This window comes from Odocoileus virginianus, chromosome 4, assembly GCF_023699985.2.
Source record: "Odocoileus virginianus isolate 20LAN1187 ecotype Illinois chromosome 4, Ovbor_1.2, whole genome shotgun sequence".
Lineage (NCBI taxonomy): Eukaryota > Metazoa > Chordata > Mammalia > Artiodactyla > Cervidae > Odocoileus > Odocoileus virginianus.
The window spans coordinates 8,965,971-8,985,656 of NC_069677.1; the positions used below are offsets into that span (position 1 = coordinate 8,965,971).

Consider the following 19,686-nt stretch of genomic DNA (forward strand, 5'->3'; position numbering starts at 1 on the left):
TCTTATCTTCCACCTCACTTATCCTATCTTCTGCCTCTGTTATTCTGCTGTTGGTTCCCTCCAGAGTGTTTTTGATCTCATTTATTGCATTATTCACTATATATTGACTCTTTTTTATTTCTTCTAGGTCCTTGTTAAACATTTCTTGCATCTTATCAATCCTTGTCTCCAGGCTATTTATCTGAAACTCCATTTTGTTTTCAAGATTTTGATCACTTTCACTATCATTATTCTGAATTCTTTTTCAGGTAGATTCCCTATCTCTTCCTCTTTTGTTTGGTTTGGTGGGCATTTATCCTGTTCCTTTACCTGCTGAGTATTTCTCTGCCTTTTCATCTTGTTTATATTGCTGTGTTTGGGGTGGCCTTTCCATATTCTGGCAATTTGTGGTTCCTCTTTATTGTGGAGGTTTATCACTGTGGGTGGGGTTGGATGGGTGGCTTATCAAGGTTTCCTGGTTAGGGAAGCTTGTGTCGGTGTTCTGGTGCATGGAACTGGATTTCTTCTCTCTGGAGCACAATGAAGTGTCCAGTAGTGAGTTTTGAGATGTCAGTGGGTTTGGTGTGACTTTGGGCAGCCAATATGTTGAAGCTCAGGGCTATGTTCCTGTGTTGTTGGAGAATTTGCATGGTATGTCTTGCTCGGGACTTGTTGGCTCTTGGGTGGTGTTTGGTTTCAATGTAGATATGGAGGCTTTTGATGAACTGTTATCAATTAATGTTCCCTGGAGTCAGGAGTTCTCTGGTGTTCTCAGGTTTTGGACTTAAGCCTCCTGTCTCTGGTTGTCAGTCTTATTCTTACAGTAGCCTCAAGACTTCTCCATCTATACAGCACCAATGATAAAACATCTAGGTTAATGATGAAAGTTTCCCCACAGTAAGGGACATCTGGAGAGGTTCACAGAGTCACATGGAGAAGAGAAGAGGGAGGAGGGAGATAGAGGTGACCCGAAAGAGAAGAGGGGAAATCAAAAGGGGAAAGAGCAAGCTAGCCAGTAATCACTTCCCTATGTGCTCTGCACAGTCTGGACCCCTCAGAGATGTTCAGGGAATTACACACAGAAGAGAAGAGGGATGAAGGAGACAGAGGTGGCCAGGAGGAGAAAAGTGGGAATCAAAAGGAGAGAGACAGATCCAGCCAGTAATCAGTTCCCTAAGTGTTCTCCACAGTTCAGAACACACAAAGAGATTCACAGAGTTGGGTAGAGAAGAGAAGGGGGAGGGAGGAGATAGAGGTGACCTGGTGGAGAAAAAGGAGAGTCAAAAGGGGGAGAGAGCAATCAAGCCAGTAATCTCACTCCCAAGTTAAAATGGGTACTGAAGATTGGGTTCTTAAAGGTACAAAATTGATAACAAATATCAAAAAGCAAAGATTAAAAATCTAGAGTAGAGGTTAGATTCTCAAAAATACAATATTAAAAAAACAAAACAAAGTCACAAAAATTATAAAATATATATATGAAGTTTGCTTTAAAAATAGGGGGTTTTTTTGCAAGGTAATAGTAGGTTATAAAAATGAAAATTAAAGGAGTAATAGAGGACTTAAAAATTAAAAAAATTTTTTTAATTAAAAAAATGATAATAGTAAAAATATATCTAGGAACTTTCTCTGGAGCTGTTGCAGACAGTGTGGGGTCAGTTCATTTTCAGATAGTTCCTTGATCTGGCTTATACTTCTCAAGATCTATAGGCCCCTTCCTATGTAGTTGGTGCTAACTACAGGGTTTTCTGTTGCACCTGTCACTTCCAAAACGGTTCCCTCTGTTTTAGGTTCTTCTGTTTGCTGGTCTCTTCACTGTCTAGTTTCCACCCTGACACAAGGGGGCGATGGTGGTCACTTTTTTAGGCTCACTTGTTCAGTCTGCTGTGGGGAGGGAGGAGCACTGCAAACAAATATCACTGGCGTGTGTGGGGAGTGCGCGCAGTGTCTCAGCCGCACTGGGTTTGCCATGGCGTGTATGCCTTCATGGTCTACAAGTCTCAGGCTCTAGGTTGCTCTGCTGGGAACTGTCTGAGGCGGGCCCTGGGTTGCGTGCACTTCCCAGGTCTAAGCCACTCAGGTTCAGGTTCTCGGGTATTCCACAAAGGCATAGACTCGGTTGGGCCTGCGTTTTGTGGCCTTCCCAGGTCTGAGCAGCTCAGGTGACAAGGTGCGTGGCGAGCGCAGTCACCCACAGGTGGGGGGCGGGGGTGTGTGCATCTTATCGCCTCCCCCATCCCAGCCACTCGATTTTCTGGGTGTACAACGGCGCGCCTTCTCAGGTGTGCGGTGTGTCTCTTCTGGGGAGCTGATCTCTGGCTGTGACCCTCCCGGTGGATGTCAACCATCCAGAATCCCAAGAAGTCTTGGTTAGCAATGAAGCCTGCTTGCAGTTTTGGTAGAGGATGCCTCTCTGGGGCTGCGATTGCCCCCTTCCGGCTCTGGCTGCCCTCGCCTGCCTGTCTCAGGCTGGCTAGCTCTGCTCCGTCCTTTGTTTTGTGAGCAGGCCTGGCGGTGTCTTAGGTTAGGGCTTTTCGTGGGATAGTTCTCTCTCTTTCTTTTTTTTTTCTCTCTCTCTCTGACTATCCCACAGACTGGGTTGTTATCTCAAGTTAGTTCCCTCAAATTGCCCTTGGGCCATTCAGGCCTTACCCTAAGCAATGCAGCCTGTGCCTCTCTGTCTAGCCCCCTGCTTGCTAGTGGCAGATGCGAGCCACTGGGCTGCTTTTCTGCTGGGAGTTGCCGTTAGGCATGTAATCTGTGGGTTTTAATTATTTATTTATTTTTCCTCCCGGTTATGTTGCCCTCTGAGATTCCAAGACTTGCCACAGACCCTCTGGTGAGAGTGTTTCCTGGTGTTTGGAAACTTCTCTCTTTTTTAAGACTCCCTTCCTGGGATGGATCTCCGTCCCTACCTCTTTTGTCTCTCTTTTTATCTTTTATATTTTGTCCTACCTCCTTTTGAAGACAATGGGCTGCCTTTCTGGGTGCCTGATGTCCTCTGCCAGCGTTTAGAAGTTGTTTTGTGGAATTTGCTCAGCGTTGAAATGTTCTTTCGATGAATTTGTGGGGGAGAAAGTGGCCTCCCTGTCCTATTCCTCCACCATCTTAGGACCACCCCATGTCTATTCAATGTTGTACTGAAGGTTCTGGAAGATAAAATAAAACAAGTAAAAGAAATGAAAATAAGAATTGGAAACAGGAAATAAAATCATCCTTATTTGTAGACAATATAATTGTCTACATAGAAAATCCAAAGGAATCAACAAACTGTAGAAATAATAAAAGAATTTAGAAATATTTTGGATGTAAAAATGACATGGAGAGATCAGCAGCAATTTTGTTATACCAGTAATAATGAATTGGAATTTTAAAAAATAGTGAATTTCTTTTCTTGATATAATTTATCCAAACTGTAGGTTTCCTAATAGGAGGAAATAAACCCTTTTTTACTGTTACTGTAGTCATCCCATTTCAACCTTAGCAGACTCAACACCCTTTTTCATAACATATTTTAAGTCCCTTTTACTAACGTGAAATGAATTTAATAGTTTGATATCATCTAAGCACATATATCTTTGAAAATGATTAATATAATATTAAGACAAAAATTTTAGTAAGGTAATATATATTCTACTTTATTCAGGCATGGCCAGAAGACATAACAAAGTACTATATGTTTGCCCTTACTATTAATGATTATATGTGGAATTAAGAGAAGCAAAACAATATTCAACTCATATGTTAATAATATTTCTTATTTAACTTGTTAAAATGAGTGGAAAAGTATATACATTATATTCATAGACTTGCATACACAGACACATTTTTTTCCATTTATTTTTATTAGTTGGAGGCTAATTACTTCACAACATTTCAGTGGGTTTTGTCATACACTGACATGAATCAGCCATGGAGTTACATGTATTCCCCATCCCGATCCCCCCTCCCACCTCCCTCTCCACCCGATTCCTCTGGGTCTTCCCAGTGCACCAGGCCCGAGCACTTGTCTCATGCATCCCACCTGGGCTGGTGATCTGTTTCATTATAGATAATATACATGCTGTTCTCTCAAAACATCCCACCCTCGCCTTCTCCCACAGAGTCCAAAAGTCCACAGACACATTTTGAAGGGCTGTATTGCTGACCCAAAGACATTGAGCAGCATAGACAATCGCTGTGTTTTCAAAAACAATTTTTAAAAATCTTTGTAAGATTCTGAAAAAAATAAAGTTTTCTTTCAGTTTACATGATAGTTATATCCTTGTAAATTTTGTGTGTGTGTGTGTTAGTCATTCAGTCATGTCCAAATCTTTGTGACCCCATGTGAGGCGGTCAGGGTTCTCTGTCTAGGAATTCTCTAGGCCAGAATACTGGAGTGGGTTGCCATTCCCTTCTCCAGGGGGTCTTCCTGACCCAGGGACTGAACCCTGGTCTCCTGCATTGCAGGCAGATTCTTTACAGTCTGAGTCACCAGGGAAGCCCTTGTAAATTTTAGAGAATTTTAAATCTATACAAAAGAATACTTTTAGTGTATAAGAATGCAATTAGTCCTGGCCTTAAAATTACAGCCAGATCTTACAAGTACATGAATATCCCACTGGACTTTCAAAAGTTTTGCAGAATATAGAAGAGTTCTTTATTGTGCATGATGGTCCTTGCATTGCAAGATATTTAAGCTTCCAAAATTCCTCTTCCACAGTATGCCACTAGCAATCTATAAAGCAATCTACAAATCACTGGGACAAGCAACCTCTCATGTACATTTCTGTAACATCTATTAAAGGAGCAGTACTGCTCTCATTGAGAAACATTGGTTTAGATATCAGAATGCATTTGCTATGGGTAAACTCTTTTTCCCAAGCTGTAGTTACCATTTTATTTGAAAACCTATTTTCTTTACTAAGCATCTCATATTCAAAGGCTAATCTCATATCTACATAACTGAACATTTCAACTAACAGCATTGGTAATACTGTGCTTATAACTTCTGTAGAATGAAGTCTATTAAGAAAAGTGGAACTCAGGACATTTGAGTTTCTGTCACTTGAGAATCTCATTGTACCGATATCACATAAAGTTGAGCATTCTTATGCCATACAATAGTTGTATAATAAGTAGAAACTTAAGCCTTGAAAATGACAAAATGGTCCTGTGAGATCTTTAGCAGTTTTCTTTATCAAATCATGTAATTAGTTCTGGAGTTCATGCAATGGGCTAAGTTGTCATACAACAAGTTATATATAGCCTAAAAACTATTCCTATTAAATTGGATATTAACTTCAAAATATATCAGCTTTTGTTGATTGTGGAGTAGTTTAAAAATAGAAAAAAATTTTAACCATTTTATTTTATTTTTAATTTTTAACCATTTTAATTTACTACCCCAAAGATTTATCCAATCCTATAGCTCCAAATAAACCCCCTATAATCAATGACTCCCAGATAGTTTTCAGGTCTAGCCTCTACCTTGAGCTTCAGATTTATATATACAATTGTATACACCATATATACTTGAATATTTACTAGGTATTTCAAATGTACATTTTAAAAATTCAACTTGTGATTTTTCTTACACAGTCTTGTAATCTGCTGCTTCTCATCTCAGTATATGATACCACAATTTATCCATTTGGTAAGACCAGAAGACTTGGGGGTCATTCTTCACTTTTCTCTTTCTCTTATGCACTAAGTCTAATACTGTTGATAGTCCTGTAAGCTCTATCTTCAGAGCAAATTTTAAATCTGACCACTGATCACCACCTTCACCTGAATCACCTGAGTCTAAGCCAATATTATTTCTTCTTTCCCAGTTTTATTGAGGTGTAATTGACATACAGCACTGTATAATTTTAAAGTGTACAACTGTTTGACTACATACATCCTGATATGATTACCACAATACGTTTAGTGAATATCCATCATCTCATGTAGATAAAACATCAAAGAAATAGGAAAAAACTTTTTTCCTTGTGATGAGAACTCTTAGGATTTACTCTCTTAGCAGTTTTCTTTTATAACACACAATAGTGTTAATTATTTTTATCATGTTATGCATCCCTAGTATTTATCTTATAGCTGGAAGTTTGTACCTTTTGATTGCCTTTTAGCTAATTCCCTCATCCTCCACCCCCTACCTTCAGTAGCCACAAACCTGATTTTTTTTCTATGAGTTTCAATACATTTATTAAATATATATGTATTAAATCTATATATTTAAATGTGATCACAATGAAAAGTCTAGTTGTCATCCATCACCATAGAAAGATGTTAACATAGTTGTTGACTATATTCTTCCTACTGTAAATTTCATGCTTGTAACATATATTTTATAACTAAAAGTTTGTACAACTTAATCTCCTTCACCTATTTCTCTCCTCACACTACCCACCTCCACTTTGGCACCTGTTTGTTTTCAGTATTTGTCACTCTGTTTCTCTATATATTTGTTCATTTGTTTTGTTCTTTAGATTCTACATATAAGTGAAATCATACAGTATTTGTCTTTCTCAAAGACAATATTATATCTTACATGAGAAACTGCATAGACTCATAACTAACTGTCCTCCCTGATTTCATATTTCTTCCACACTATTATAGTCTATTCACTGATATACAGTGTTTAAGTCAGTTGCCTTTTTAAAATTTTCTAATGAATTGAAAGTGAAAGTCACTTAGTCATGTCCGACTCTTTGAGACCCCATGGGACTATACAGTTCATGGAATTCTCCAGGCCAAAATACTGGAGTGGGTAGCCTTTTCCTTCTCCAGGGGATCTTCCCAACTCAGGGCTTGAACCCAGGTCTCCTTCTTCACAGGCAGATTCTTTACCAGCTGAGCCACCAGGGAAACCCAAGAATACTGGAGTGGGTAGCTTATCCCTTCTCCATCAGATCTTCCCAACCCAGGATGAACCGGAGTCTCCTGCATTGTAGGAGGATTCACCACCAGATGAGCTACGATGAATTGAGTTCCCATTATATTTCAAACAAAATTCAAAGGTTTTACCATGACCTACACACTATTTGTTAAGTCACTAAGTCGTGTCCAACTCTTTGCGGCCCCGTGAACTGTAGTCCACAAGACCCCTCTATCCATGGGATTTCCCAGCAAGAATGCTGGAGTGAGTTACCATTCCTTCTCCAGACCTACCCACTGTGGTCTTCTGGATATCTTTATGATATATTTCCTAACATTCTTTTCCTCATTCATTCTAGTTTAGCCACAGTGGTATTCTTGCTGTCTGAGAACACAAAAAGCATGCTTCCGCCTTGGGGCATTTATATTTGCTTTTTCCTGATCCTGGACAGTTTCCTCCATACTCATGTATTTTCATGGGTCTCTCCCTACGTTTGGATCTCTGTTCTAATGTCCCACCCTGAGGAGGCTTTCCTAACTCCCCCATCTAAAATATTACCTCCCACCCTCTCCCCATACTCATCTAAATTATGTAATATTTATCTCTACTTAGGATAAATATTACATTATATATTTGTTTATTGTTTGTCTCCCCCACTGGAATATAAGTTCCATGCTGTAAGCATGTGCATGAATTATGAAAGACTCAGTGATGAGTTACTCTTAACATATATTACTTAATGACTGACTGAATTTTAAATAAACAATTATACAACTCTTTTACACTCTTCAAAATAGTCTGATCTTCTAAACCAATGGTCCCCAACCTTTTTGGCACTAGGGACCAGTTTTGTGGAAGATAGTTTTTCCACAGTCAGTGGCAGGGGTGGGGGTAATGGTTTGGGATGATTCAAGCATAGCACATTAGTTATTTTGCCACCGCTGATCTGACAGGAGGCAGAACTCAGGAGGTAATGTAAAGATGGGGAGTGGCTGCAGAAATAAAGCTTCACTCACTCCCTTACCCACCACTCACCTCCTGCTATGTGGCAGGCCGTGGCCAGCTCTTTTAACGGGCCATGGACCAGAACCTGTTCTTGGCCCCGGGGGTTGGGGACCCCTATGTTAAACTACATTTTCTCATTTCCTCATGTAATTAAGTCAGTGGTATAAAAGAACGGTTATATTGGTATGTGAAAGAAGACTAAAATAGACACCAAGTGACACTAAAACTGCTGAAGACTAATGGTTTGTCTTTTCTTTACAGGCATTATTAATTAGAGTTACTACTGATGTGACAAATAATCAGACTGCTTATTCTATAATTTAAGAACATAATGCTGACTAAACAGGATCACCTTGGGGTTACATATTGCAAAATATCTGTTATCAAAAACATTAAAATATTAAATATTACTAGAGTTTTGCTTTTTTATTTTAGGAAATGATTTGCAGCTGAGTGAATCAGGAAGTGACAGTGATGACTGAAGAAATATTCAGCTATAAGTATAAAATTTGCAAGATGTGGTAATTTACTTTATCTCAGGAATAAAAATTTCTAAGACTGAGGAAAATGTATCCTAATTCTGATAATAAATTTAATCTGATTCAGAATTTTCAGTTGATTTACATTTGTTACCTTTTATGGATACCAGCATTTTCATGTGTTTTTATCTAATCTTAACAAAACTCTTATGAGGTTTTACAGATGAGAAAACAAACTCAGTTTAAGTTACTTGCCCACGTATTGTTAGTTAACCAGTGGCAGATCAGGTGTTATAAAGTTCAAGTTCAGTGTTCTGTTTTACCACACTCCTGTATTCAATTGTGAAATGTCAAAACTTGATATATAATAAATGTCCTGGTTTTAATTATGTCTCTGAGCCTTTCTGATATTCCTTAAACTTTGGTTGAAACTTAAGCTAAAATTGAGTGTAAAGATGAAGCTAAGTAATTGTTTTAATGAAACACTTGTTCTGTTATCCCTCACATATTTTATCACATTCTCTTATCTCTTTGATATTGTTTAATCCTTTTATTTTGCTGTTGAGATAAAAATAAGCAGTTATGTTCATGAGATAAATAATCTTTATACTTGTAACATTTTTGAATTTGAGGGAAATAAACACCAGATTGAGAGTCACTAATGAACAGCAAGTTTCTTTATTTAATTAATAAACTTTATTTTTAGAAACAGTTTTAGTTTAACAGCAAAATTAAGCAGAAAGTACAGAGACTTCTCATATACTTCCTCTTCCCACACATGCATAATCTCCCCTACTATGAACATCCTGCACCAGATTTGTACCTTTTTAAATAATTGATGAACCTACATTCACACATCATCATCTAAAGTCTGTATTTTACATTAGAGTTCACTCTTTGTGTTTTCTATGGGTGTTAACAAATGTATAATCACCTTTGTCCACCATTGTAGTATCATACAGGGTGGTTTCACTGCCCTAAAAATCCTATGCTCTGTCAATTCATTCCTCCACATCCCAACCCCTGTCAATCAGTGATCTTTTGACTCTCTCCTTAGTTTTGCCTTTAACAGAATATCTTATAATTGGAATCAGACATTATGCAGCCTTTTCAGATTGGCTGTTTCACCTACGTACTTAAAGTTTCCTCAATGTCTTCTTCATGGCTTGGTATGCACCTAAGTTTGCTCCATGTCTTGTTCATTTCTTTTTAGTGCAAATAATATTACATTATGTGGATGTAATATTATGTATCCACTAACTTACTGAAGGAATCTTGGTTAATTCCAAGTTTTGGAAATTATGAAAAAAAATTTTATTAAACATTACCTCTTACCATAGGACGTTTTCTAGCTATATACATATACATATATATAAGTATATGTATGTATAAATATACATACATATAAGTATATATATAAATATGCATATATATATACACACACACACATATAGATGTCAGGCGAGTGTATTCTCCTTGGTTCTGTCTTGTCTCAACAAAAATTTGAAGTGAAGGACATTAAAGCCCTTGGCGCATCACAGCTCTCAGACAGACCATGTTATAGATCTCGGGTCTTGAACAGACCATGTTATAGCTCTTAGACAGATCAGTGCTACAGCTCTGTGTTACAGCTCAATTTTATTTAGAAAATAGCAGGAAACTACATCCTTGAGGCATGAGGGCATGCCAACCCAAAGACGCGAAGAGGAGAGAGAGGCCCCCGGCCCTTTGGCTGCTCTTTTTATATGTTTTTCCCTCCCCCCTGGGCCTGCCCTCTGTAAATTGGGCTAGCCAGGAGGGCTGTTTGTTCTACTAGAGGTCCTCACTCTGGTCCTCGGACCTTCCTTTGTTTTATTTTCATGGGTTTTTCCCTTCCTTGTCTTTTAGCCACTGTCATTCTGGACTCCATAACTCATTTCTTCCTCCTTTTATTATTTCCCATATAAATGAAATATGTTCCTAAAAATCATTTGATGAATGAATACATAGCATATCATTCTCTATACCCCACTTATTTAAATATGAGTAGCTTAGAGAGGAATGAGATAATATCTTCTTTGCTTCAGCTATCTCTTTATTTGATGCAGTTTCAGACATTAAAATGTAGGGAGCTGTGGATAAGACAGGTTCTCAGATATGACATTCTCTGCCAGAACCATCTTCACATGATTCTAAGCACATACCTTTTTTCTCCCAGCTTTATAGAGAAAGATATAACATTGTATAAGTTTAAGCTATATAGTGTGATGATTTGATATGTGTATATATGAAATGATTATTAAAATAAGGTTAGTTAATGTAACCTCATATTCTTTTAGTTTGACCTTTCTGAGTGGTTTGATGAAACTGATAATAAAAGTACAAAAATAGTGAAAGTAAGTTGGCTACAAAGGAACAAAAATCAGTGGTCTTTGAATGATTCCATAACACTACACTGAAACTCTAAAGTTAGTAAAGCTGCATCTGTATAAGGATATGAGTGTGACCTATGAATTACATATTCATCAAGTATTATCATCCACAGTTTGGTAAGAAGGCACTTTTAGACATGTCAGAATTCAGTTATTATATCATTTACATACCATTGATGTAATAATTAGATTAATAATTTCCAATGTGTTGAGATGAATCAAAATTAGCAACTCAAGAATGGAAAAAAATATTATAAAAATATATTCTAAAAGGTTGAGAGCTTCTTCAAAGGGACCGGCAAAAATCATAGTTCAGTTCAGTCGCTCAGTCGTGTCTGACTCTTTGCGACCCCATGAACCGCAGCACGCCAGGCCTCCTTGTCTATTACCAACTGCCAGAGTCTCCCAAACCCACGTCCATTGAGTCAGTGATGCCATCCAACCATCTCATCCTCTGTCGTCCCCTTCTCCTCCTGCCCACAATCCCTCCCAGCATCAGGGTCTTTTCCAATGAGTCAGCTCTTCGCATCAGGTAGCCAAAGTATTGGAGTTTCAGCTTCAGCATTAGTCCTTCCAATGAACACCCAGGACTGATCTCCTTTAGGATGGACTGGTTGGATCTCCTTGCAGCCCAAGGGACTCTCAAGAGTCTTCTGCAACATCACAGTTCAAAAGCATCAATTCTTCAGCACTCAGCTTTTTTATAGTAGAACTCTCACATCCATACATGACTACTGGAAAAACCATAGCCTTGACTAGATGGACCTTTGTTTACAAAGTAATGTCTCTGCTTTTTAATATGCTGCCTAGGTTGGTCACAACTTTCTTTCCAAGGAGAAAGTGTCTTTTAATTTCATGGCTGCAATCACCATCTGCAGTGATTTTGGAGCCCAGAAAAATAAAGTCAGCCACTGTTTCCACTGTTTCCCCATCTATTTGCCATGAAGTGATGGGACCAGATGGCATGATCTTAGTTTTCCTAATGTTGAGCTCTAAGCCAACTTTTTCACTATCCTCTTTCACTTTCATCAAGAGGCTCTTTAGTTCTTCACTTTCTGCCATAAGGGTGGTGTCATCTGCATATCTGAGGTTACTGATATTTCTCCCTGCAATCTTGATTCCAGCTTGTGCTTCCTCCAGCCCAGCATTTCTCATGATGTACTCTGCATATAAGTTAAATAAGCAGGGTGACAATATACAGCCTTGATGTACTCCTTTTCCTATTTGGAACCAGTCTGTTGTTCCATGTCCAGTTCTAACTGTTGCTTCTTGACCTGCATACAGGTTTCTCAAGAGGCAGGCCAGGTGGTCTGGTATTCCCATCTCCTTCAGAGTTTTCCACAGTTAATTGTGATCCACATAGTCGAAGGCTTTGGTGTAGTCAATAAAGCAGAAATAGATGTTTTTTTTTTTTTTTTCTGGAACTCTCTTGCTTTTTCGATGATCTAGCAGATGTTCACAATTTGATCTCTTGTTCCTCTGCCTTTTCTAAATTCAGCTTGAACATCTGGAAGTTCACAGTTCACATACTGTTGAAGCCTCGCTTGGAGAATTTGAACATTACTTTGCTAGCATGTGAGATGAGTGCAATTGTGCAGTAGTTTGAGCATTCTTTGGCATTGTCTTTCTTTGGGATTGGAATCAAAACTGACTTTTTCCAGTCCTCTGAGCACTGCTGAGTTTTTCAGATTTGCTGACATCTTGAGTGCAGCACTTTCACAGCATCATCTTTTAGGATTTGAAATAGCTCAACTGGAATTCCATCACCTCATCATCAACTCATAGTAGTAGTATAATATATAATGTATGTAATGTATTATATAGATTATAAGTAAGTAAATATTTATTAAATATATATATATATATATATATATATAATCTTATCTGGGTGGTGGATATGTGAGTTACACATATGTAGAAAATACTGCAGTCTTACACTTAAGATTTGTGCCTTTTAAGTTATATTTTAAAAGTCCACAAAGAAAATCAATAAAAAACTATTGGCAACATAGAGGGTGGAAGAGAATTAATATAAATGATATAAAAGTAGATCTTACAAGCTTACAAGAAGAGGACAAACAACTCAATAGAAAACAGGAAATGAATCGGCAGTTCTAAAAATTATAAAACACTTTTTGTCACAGAAATGTTACTTCCAGAAATTCATTCTACAGATACATTTGACTAATTTGCAAGGTTGTTAATGAATTATTATTTATATTGCAAAAGACTTACAATCTGAATATAAGTCTTTTGTCATTGATTTTTGAAGGGATTTATGTAGTTTGGACACAAGTCCTTTGCCAATATATGTAGTATGGCTGTTTTCTATCAATTTGTGAGTTGTCTTTTTTACTCTTAATGGTATATTTTGGTGAACAAAAGTTATTAATTTTAATGCTATACCATATATTAATTGCTTATGGTTGCTATATGTCTTCTTTTTAAAAATCTTAGCCTAAAAAATGAAATCTTTGCTTAATCAGTCATAAAGATATTCTCTCACATTTTCCTCTAAAAGCTATATTTTTTAAACTTTAACAGATCTGTAATCTATGTAGAATTAATCTAATCTCTCTATATGACCAACCTAGGCAATGTATTAAAAAGCAGACATTATTTTGCTGACAAAGGTCCATCTAGTCAAAGCTATGGTTTTTCCAGTAGTCATGTATGTGAGAGTTGGACCATAAGGAAAGCTGAGCACCGAAGAATTGATGCTTTTGAACTGTGGTGTTGGAGAAGACTCTTGAGTCCCTTGGACTGAAAGGAGATCCAACCTGTCAGTCCTAGAGGAGATCAGTCCTGAGTGTTCATTGGAAGGACCGATGCTGAAGTTGAAGCTCCAATACCTTGGCCACCTGATGCAAAGAAATGACTCATTTGAAAAGACACTGATGCTGGGAAAGATTGAACACAGGCGATAAGGGGATGACAGAGAATGACATTCCCTGTTGGCTCGGCATTACCGACTCGATGGACATGAGTCGGAGCAAGCTCTGGGAGTTGGTGATGGACAGGGAAAACTGGCGTGCTATAGTCCATGGGGTCACAAATAGCTGGACATGGCTGAGTGACCAAATTGAACTGAATATTAATGTAATCTATATATTATTTTCTTTTATGGTTTTTATGCATGATGTAAGATAAACACTTTTTTCCATATGAGTATCCAGATGGTATTTTTTTTAATTGAAAACAGTTATTTGTCCCATTGCACTGCTGTGTCTTGTTTGGCCTAAATAATGCCAAAGTATGTGTGTGGGTCTTTTTCTGAATTCTGTTCTGTTGCATTGGTTGCCTTATCTATCCTTGTGTCATTTCCACTCTGTTATAATTACTATAGCTTTATAATAGATCTCCTACTGGGTAGCGCAAATCCTTCATTATTGTTCTTCAAGATTGCCTTTCCTGTTCTTAGGTTTCTGCATCTCCATATGAATTTTAAAAATCAACCTGTGATTTTCTACATTCACAAAAGCTGTTGGATTTTTTTGATGCAACTATAGATTGATTTGGGGATTGCTGACATCTTACTGAGTCTTCCAAATCATGAGCATGATATGTCTCTCCATTTATTTAGGTCTTTAATTTCTTTCTATAATTTTTTAGAGTGTTTAATACTGATGTCTTTTTTAACTTATTTTTTAATTGTATCATGTATTCATGTCTTAAACATCTTTTAATAGATTTATTCCTAGGTATGTTTTATGCTATTAGAGCTGGTATAATTTTTAAATTACCTTTTCTATTTGTTTTTGCTGATATTTAAATACAATCTTTTTATGTGATGATTTTGTATTCATAGTTTGCTAAACACATCCTCTTTTAATTTCATATTTGCTTCTTCTCTCTGACTATATAAGTATCTATCGTTTGAGACTTTCAGCCTCCTTTCTGTACATGACTATAAAATATCATTCTCTCCTGTCATAATCATTGAATCACAAATATTTTTACTCTTATATCTTAGGCTATTTTTCTCTATTATTCTTTTTTTATCTCTGAAGAGTTTGTACTGATTTCTGTTCATGAATTGCTTTTTTCTTTGATTTTTTTTCCCCTTTGTCCTTCTGATTTCAACTTAGCAAAAATGATGCTGTATAAGAAGCATCTTGGTAAAATTGAAAATGCTCTAGAATAGGTCTTAGAGTCTGGGATTCTAGTCTGAGCTTGTCTGTAATATTCTTCAGGCTAGATTAGCAGAGGGATTTCAATTCAGTGTTCACAAAATCCCTAATATAAGAATTACCAGAGATTCTTGTTAAAAATACAAATTCTTAGCTACCTCTTTAGACCTGTGTGTGTGTGTGTGTGTGTGTGTGTGTGTGTGTGTATCACCCTGGAAATATTTATATTGGTACATAAGTACATGTACCAATATAAATACATATAAATATCCGTAAGTGATTTTTATCATCAGGGAAGTTTAGTTTACATATGACAAGATTAGGATTCCTTCCATCTTTGATATTATTTGATTCTATGACTGCTTAGCATTGTATTGCCATAATCAATGAAAAATTTCACCTAAGCAAACAAGTATCAGAGAACCAATGCCAATACGCTCAAGTTTGGTATTTAGGGCACCTATGAGCACGAATGAGTTGGTGCCTTGCATACAGGTGCTATTCCATCTGCTCTGCTATACCAAATGCTATTTCAGAGGTACAAGGCCAGAGCAGGAGGAGCTATTGATATAATTAGATCTTAAAGGCATCTATGCCTCTAGTAGTTAACTTGACTAGTAACTTCTGACTGTTCATTTGTTTTGTATCCAGAGTCATTAACCAAACTAGGTCAGAAAGGGCAGTACTTCCTGAAAGAATAACTACAGCTTAATCATTACTGTCACAAGCAGAAATGAAGCTGGACTCTTCTTTGGGTAAAGGTTGACAGGAGAGAAACAGGATGAGGAGTGTAACAGAAGCTGAGAAAAAACATGGTCAAAGTCTGAGATAGTTTAGGGAGGAAAGAGTAGAGTTTATCCTGATCTTACTTGTCAATAAATTACTCAAGTAGGTAATGTAAGAATTTTATGAGGGATAGAATCATAGGTTCTCATATTCTAAAATAAAATAATGCATTCTCCTATTTCCTGACTTCTTTTTTGGTTTAATCCTTATTTTTCTTATTTCTCTCTAGCCATTCTTTTCCTTTTCCTTTTGACTGACAACTAAATGGGCACCATACTGTTTTTTTCTTTTACCTCTTTGACTTTGCAAAAATAATAATTATTTAATAGTCATGTCCGGAGAAGGCAATGGCACCCCACTTCAGTACTCTTGCCTAGAAAATCCCATGGATGGAGGAGCCTGGTGGGCTGCAGTCCATGGGGTCGCTACAGTTGAGCAACTTCACTTTCACTTTTCACTTTCACACATTGGAGAAGGAAATGGCAGCCCACTCCAGTGTTCTTGCCTGGAGAATCCCAGGGACACGGGAGCCTGGTGGGCTGCCGTCTATGAGGTTGCACAGAGTTGGACACGACTGAAGCGACTTAGCAGCAGCAGCAGCAGCAACAGTCTTGTCTGATCCTGTTCCTCCTCTGATAAGAACTAAATGTATTCTGGAGTCATTTGGAAGTCCATTCACTAAATATTAAGAAAAATGGTGTTTGTAATAGTACCTAGAAAATAACTGGTTCATAATTTTTACACAAATCAAATTTTATTTACAAATGAAATGCTAGGTTCATCTTGAAGTAAGAAAGTGACAACATAGAGAATGAATTTTAAAATAAGAATTATTCCCAAATGTAGATCACTGAACTTTTCCTTTTGTTTTCTTTAGCTCCACCTCTTTAATTGCTTATAAGACATTTCCAGTTGAACTTTACTATGTTGAAAACCAAAAATTAACATTTTTTTGTATCTCTCCAAATTCGCTTTGGAGATAACTTTCCCTTTTCAATGCATTTCAATTCCCCTACATTCCTATGTTTCTATTTCCATAGCTTCCATTCCTAACTAATAGCCATAGGCATTACTGATACTAATCTATCCATAATAGCACAGTGAAAATTCCAGATCTGCCACTTGATGGCCACATGACTTTGGAAAAATTGCAATCTCTTGAGATATTAGTTCCTGTAAAGTGAGGATGGTAGTAAAAATAAGAACATGAAGATAATATATGTGTGTATACACATACACACACACACACATATATATACACACACAATGGGTGTGTGATAAATGGCAGCTATTATTATCCTGAAATCAGTGTTTAAATCTGTGCTCCAGGCTATGTTCTAGGCATTATATTTCTAACTACTTTTCACTCATGTGCAGTTCTCCAGCATTTTACAGTATCTCACTTCCCCCTGCTTTACCTTTTACATAAACATTCTTTTAAACTAGTGTCTGAGACCCAATAGTTTTTTTTTTTTTCATATAGCTTTCTGCTTCGCAGGAAGCTGCTTCAGCCCGACACCCACAGGGTTAAAACTAGTTGCTAAAGCCACCCCTTCTTCCCCTCCCAGTCACCCTTTTCACAGTAGCCTGGCAGCTGTCCCAACTGCGTACCAAAGCCAAATGCTTGAAGAGAGAGACAGGAGCCAGCCATGAATCCCTTCCAGAAAAATGATTCCAAGGAAACTCTTTTTTTACCTGTCTCCACTGAAGAGGTACCACCTCGACCCCACAGCTTTCCAAAGCAGTCATCTCCGGTGAGTCCTGGGATTCATCTCTGTCTCTGACAGGAACAGACTTTCTCTGTTGGTTCTCATCCTTGGCCCCTGGAGCTTCAGGCTGAGCTGTATTAGAGTATTAAAAACTATTCTCTCTTGGAGTTAGAATGAACCTATAAACCAGATCTAAACAGGAGTTTCTTTCAACTTAGGAGAGGAAGAGTGGGTATCCAGGACTTGGCTGTATTTCATTGTATATTCTGAATCTCTCTGGGGTGGAAAAAAAAGCACTTTGCATGTCCAGGGAAACTTGGCAAGTACTCCTTTCTGGAGAACTGTGTGTGATTGTTCTTTCTTTACCAAAAAACCCTCCAAAACTTCAGCCTTTAGTTTCCCCTGTACACAGAATCTATGCTGGACACCAAGAGAAGTTTCAGAATAGATTTAGTCTCTGTTATTGTGTTTCAGTTTACAGTGGGCGAAAGGACAGAGAAACAGGGAAGTAATAATGTTTTACTTTATATATTAATACTTGTTAAAACATTTCCCAATTCTTTTTTAATCCTCATATCAAAATCCTATAAGTAGAGAGGGTATAGTAATACTAGCCAGTATTTACTTAATTCTTACAAGCAAAGAAGTAGCAGTATTCTAGAGGTGGGTAGTTTCTTTGGAATAACAAAACTGAAGTATAAAGCCAGGTTTAGTGACATGGCCTGGACCAGTATGTTAGCACAGTCTGTGACAGTGTTACATAGCTAGTAGAAGCCATGTTAACCAAACTTCAAGCTATATAATTCTCAAGCTGTGAGCTGGGAAGGTAAGAATACTATTCACTGTGTCTTTTAAGAAGTTTTTTTTTTAAATCATACATTAATACATATTAATACTTTGGAGGGTTGTTTATGTATATCCATATATATCTATGTGGATAAAAAAAATGAACACATTAATTTATCAATCATTTCTTTAGTTGTATATCTCTGGTCCCAAATAATTTGAGGCTACTTACAAAAATGCATGTATATCTTATGAATAAGGAAAGGTAATAAAAAAATCTCATGATTTGATTGAACCAAGGCCACGTATCTCCATCCCCTTCTCATGTTGGTTGGGCTATTGTAATGAGAGGGATTTGAAGTAAAACATGATATTCCTTTTATTCTGACTGATACAGTGCATGAAATAGCATAGTCCTTTTAATGCCAAAAAGGATTAGCATGAAAATATTATAGAATCTGTTTCATAGAACAAATGGACATTTAATTTGAGAAGGTTTAAGAAATCTCTGCCAAAGGTTAAGGTGATCAATCATCTTAATCTTTAACAATCTGTATTGGGCTCTGTTCCTGGCAGGAAGCCTTCATATTGCTAGGATTCCTCCCAGCACAGTGAATGGGGCAAGTGGGGACAGAAAGGTTAATCCACACTGTAGAGCTAAGCAGGGTACTGACATTTGACTGTAACTACCTGGACATAAAGTGTTCCAGAGGCCAACTCTTTGTTATGTTCCTAGAAATAAGGATGATTATTCTCTTGCCCGATGCCCCAGGCTTTCCATTTAGTACCTGTGGGAAGATAAACAGGTCCTAGTGTCTATATCAAGAAATGCCTGAGCAGCTCCATATTAAATGTTTGAGGGACAAAGGAATATTTAGAATAGCTTCTTTGATTGCTAAATCAGCAATGCAAGCACTTTTATTTATTTATTTTTTTCATTTATTTTTATTAGTTGGAGGCTAATTACTTTACATCATTGCAGTGGTTTTTGTCATACATTGAAATGAATTAGCCATGGATTTACATGTATTCCCCATCCCGGTCTCCCCTCCCACCTCCCTCTCCACCCGATCCCTCTGGGTCTTCCCAGTGCACCAGGCCCGAGACAAAGGAGGCAAGGATATACAATGGAAAAAAGACAACCCCTTTAACAAGTGGTGCTGGGAAAACTGGTCAACCACCTGTAAAAGAATGAAACTAGAACACTTTCTAACACCATACACAAAAATAAACTCAAAATGGATTAAAGATCTAGATGTAAGACCAGAAACTATCAAACTCCTAGAGAAGAACATAGGCAAAACACTCTCCGACATAAATCACAGCAGGATCCTCTATGACCCACATCCCAGAATTTTAGAAATAAAAGCAAAAATAAACAAATGGGACCTAATGAAACTTAAAAGCTTTTGCACAACAAAGGAAACTATAAGCAAGGTGAAAAGACAGCCCTCAGATTGGGAGAAAATAATAGCAAACGAAGCAACAGACAAAGGATAAATCTCAAAAATATACAAGCAGCTCCTCCAGCTCAACTCCAGA

The 19,686-nt window shown here is 37.4% G+C and overlaps 2 protein-coding genes across 5 annotated transcripts in view; both read left to right on the forward strand.

Moving 5' to 3' along the window:
- Positions 1-17,321, forward strand: part of EAF2 (ELL associated factor 2) — a 62,220-nt gene extending 44,899 nt beyond the window's left edge. The window contains exon 6 of one of the 3 annotated variants that reach the window (XM_070466050.1): positions 17,218-17,321. In XM_070466050.1, coding sequence (XP_070322151.1) covers positions 17,218-17,321 — 104 coding nt within the window. Of the gene's footprint in view, positions 1-8,104; positions 8,254-8,278; positions 8,709-17,217 lie in introns of those variants that run through there. The other 2 variants (XM_070466051.1, XM_020916376.2) reach the window with 2 other exon arrangements.
- SLC15A2 (solute carrier family 15 member 2) overlaps positions 17,299-19,686 on the forward strand; it is a 39,915-nt gene continuing 37,527 nt past the window's right edge. Inside the window, exon 1 of one of the 2 annotated variants that reach the window (XM_020916374.2) lies at positions 17,299-17,403. In XM_020916374.2, coding sequence (XP_020772033.2) covers positions 17,299-17,403 — 105 coding nt within the window. Of the gene's footprint in view, positions 17,404-17,813; positions 18,185-19,686 lie in introns of those variants that run through there. The other variant, XM_020916375.2, reaches the window with a different exon arrangement.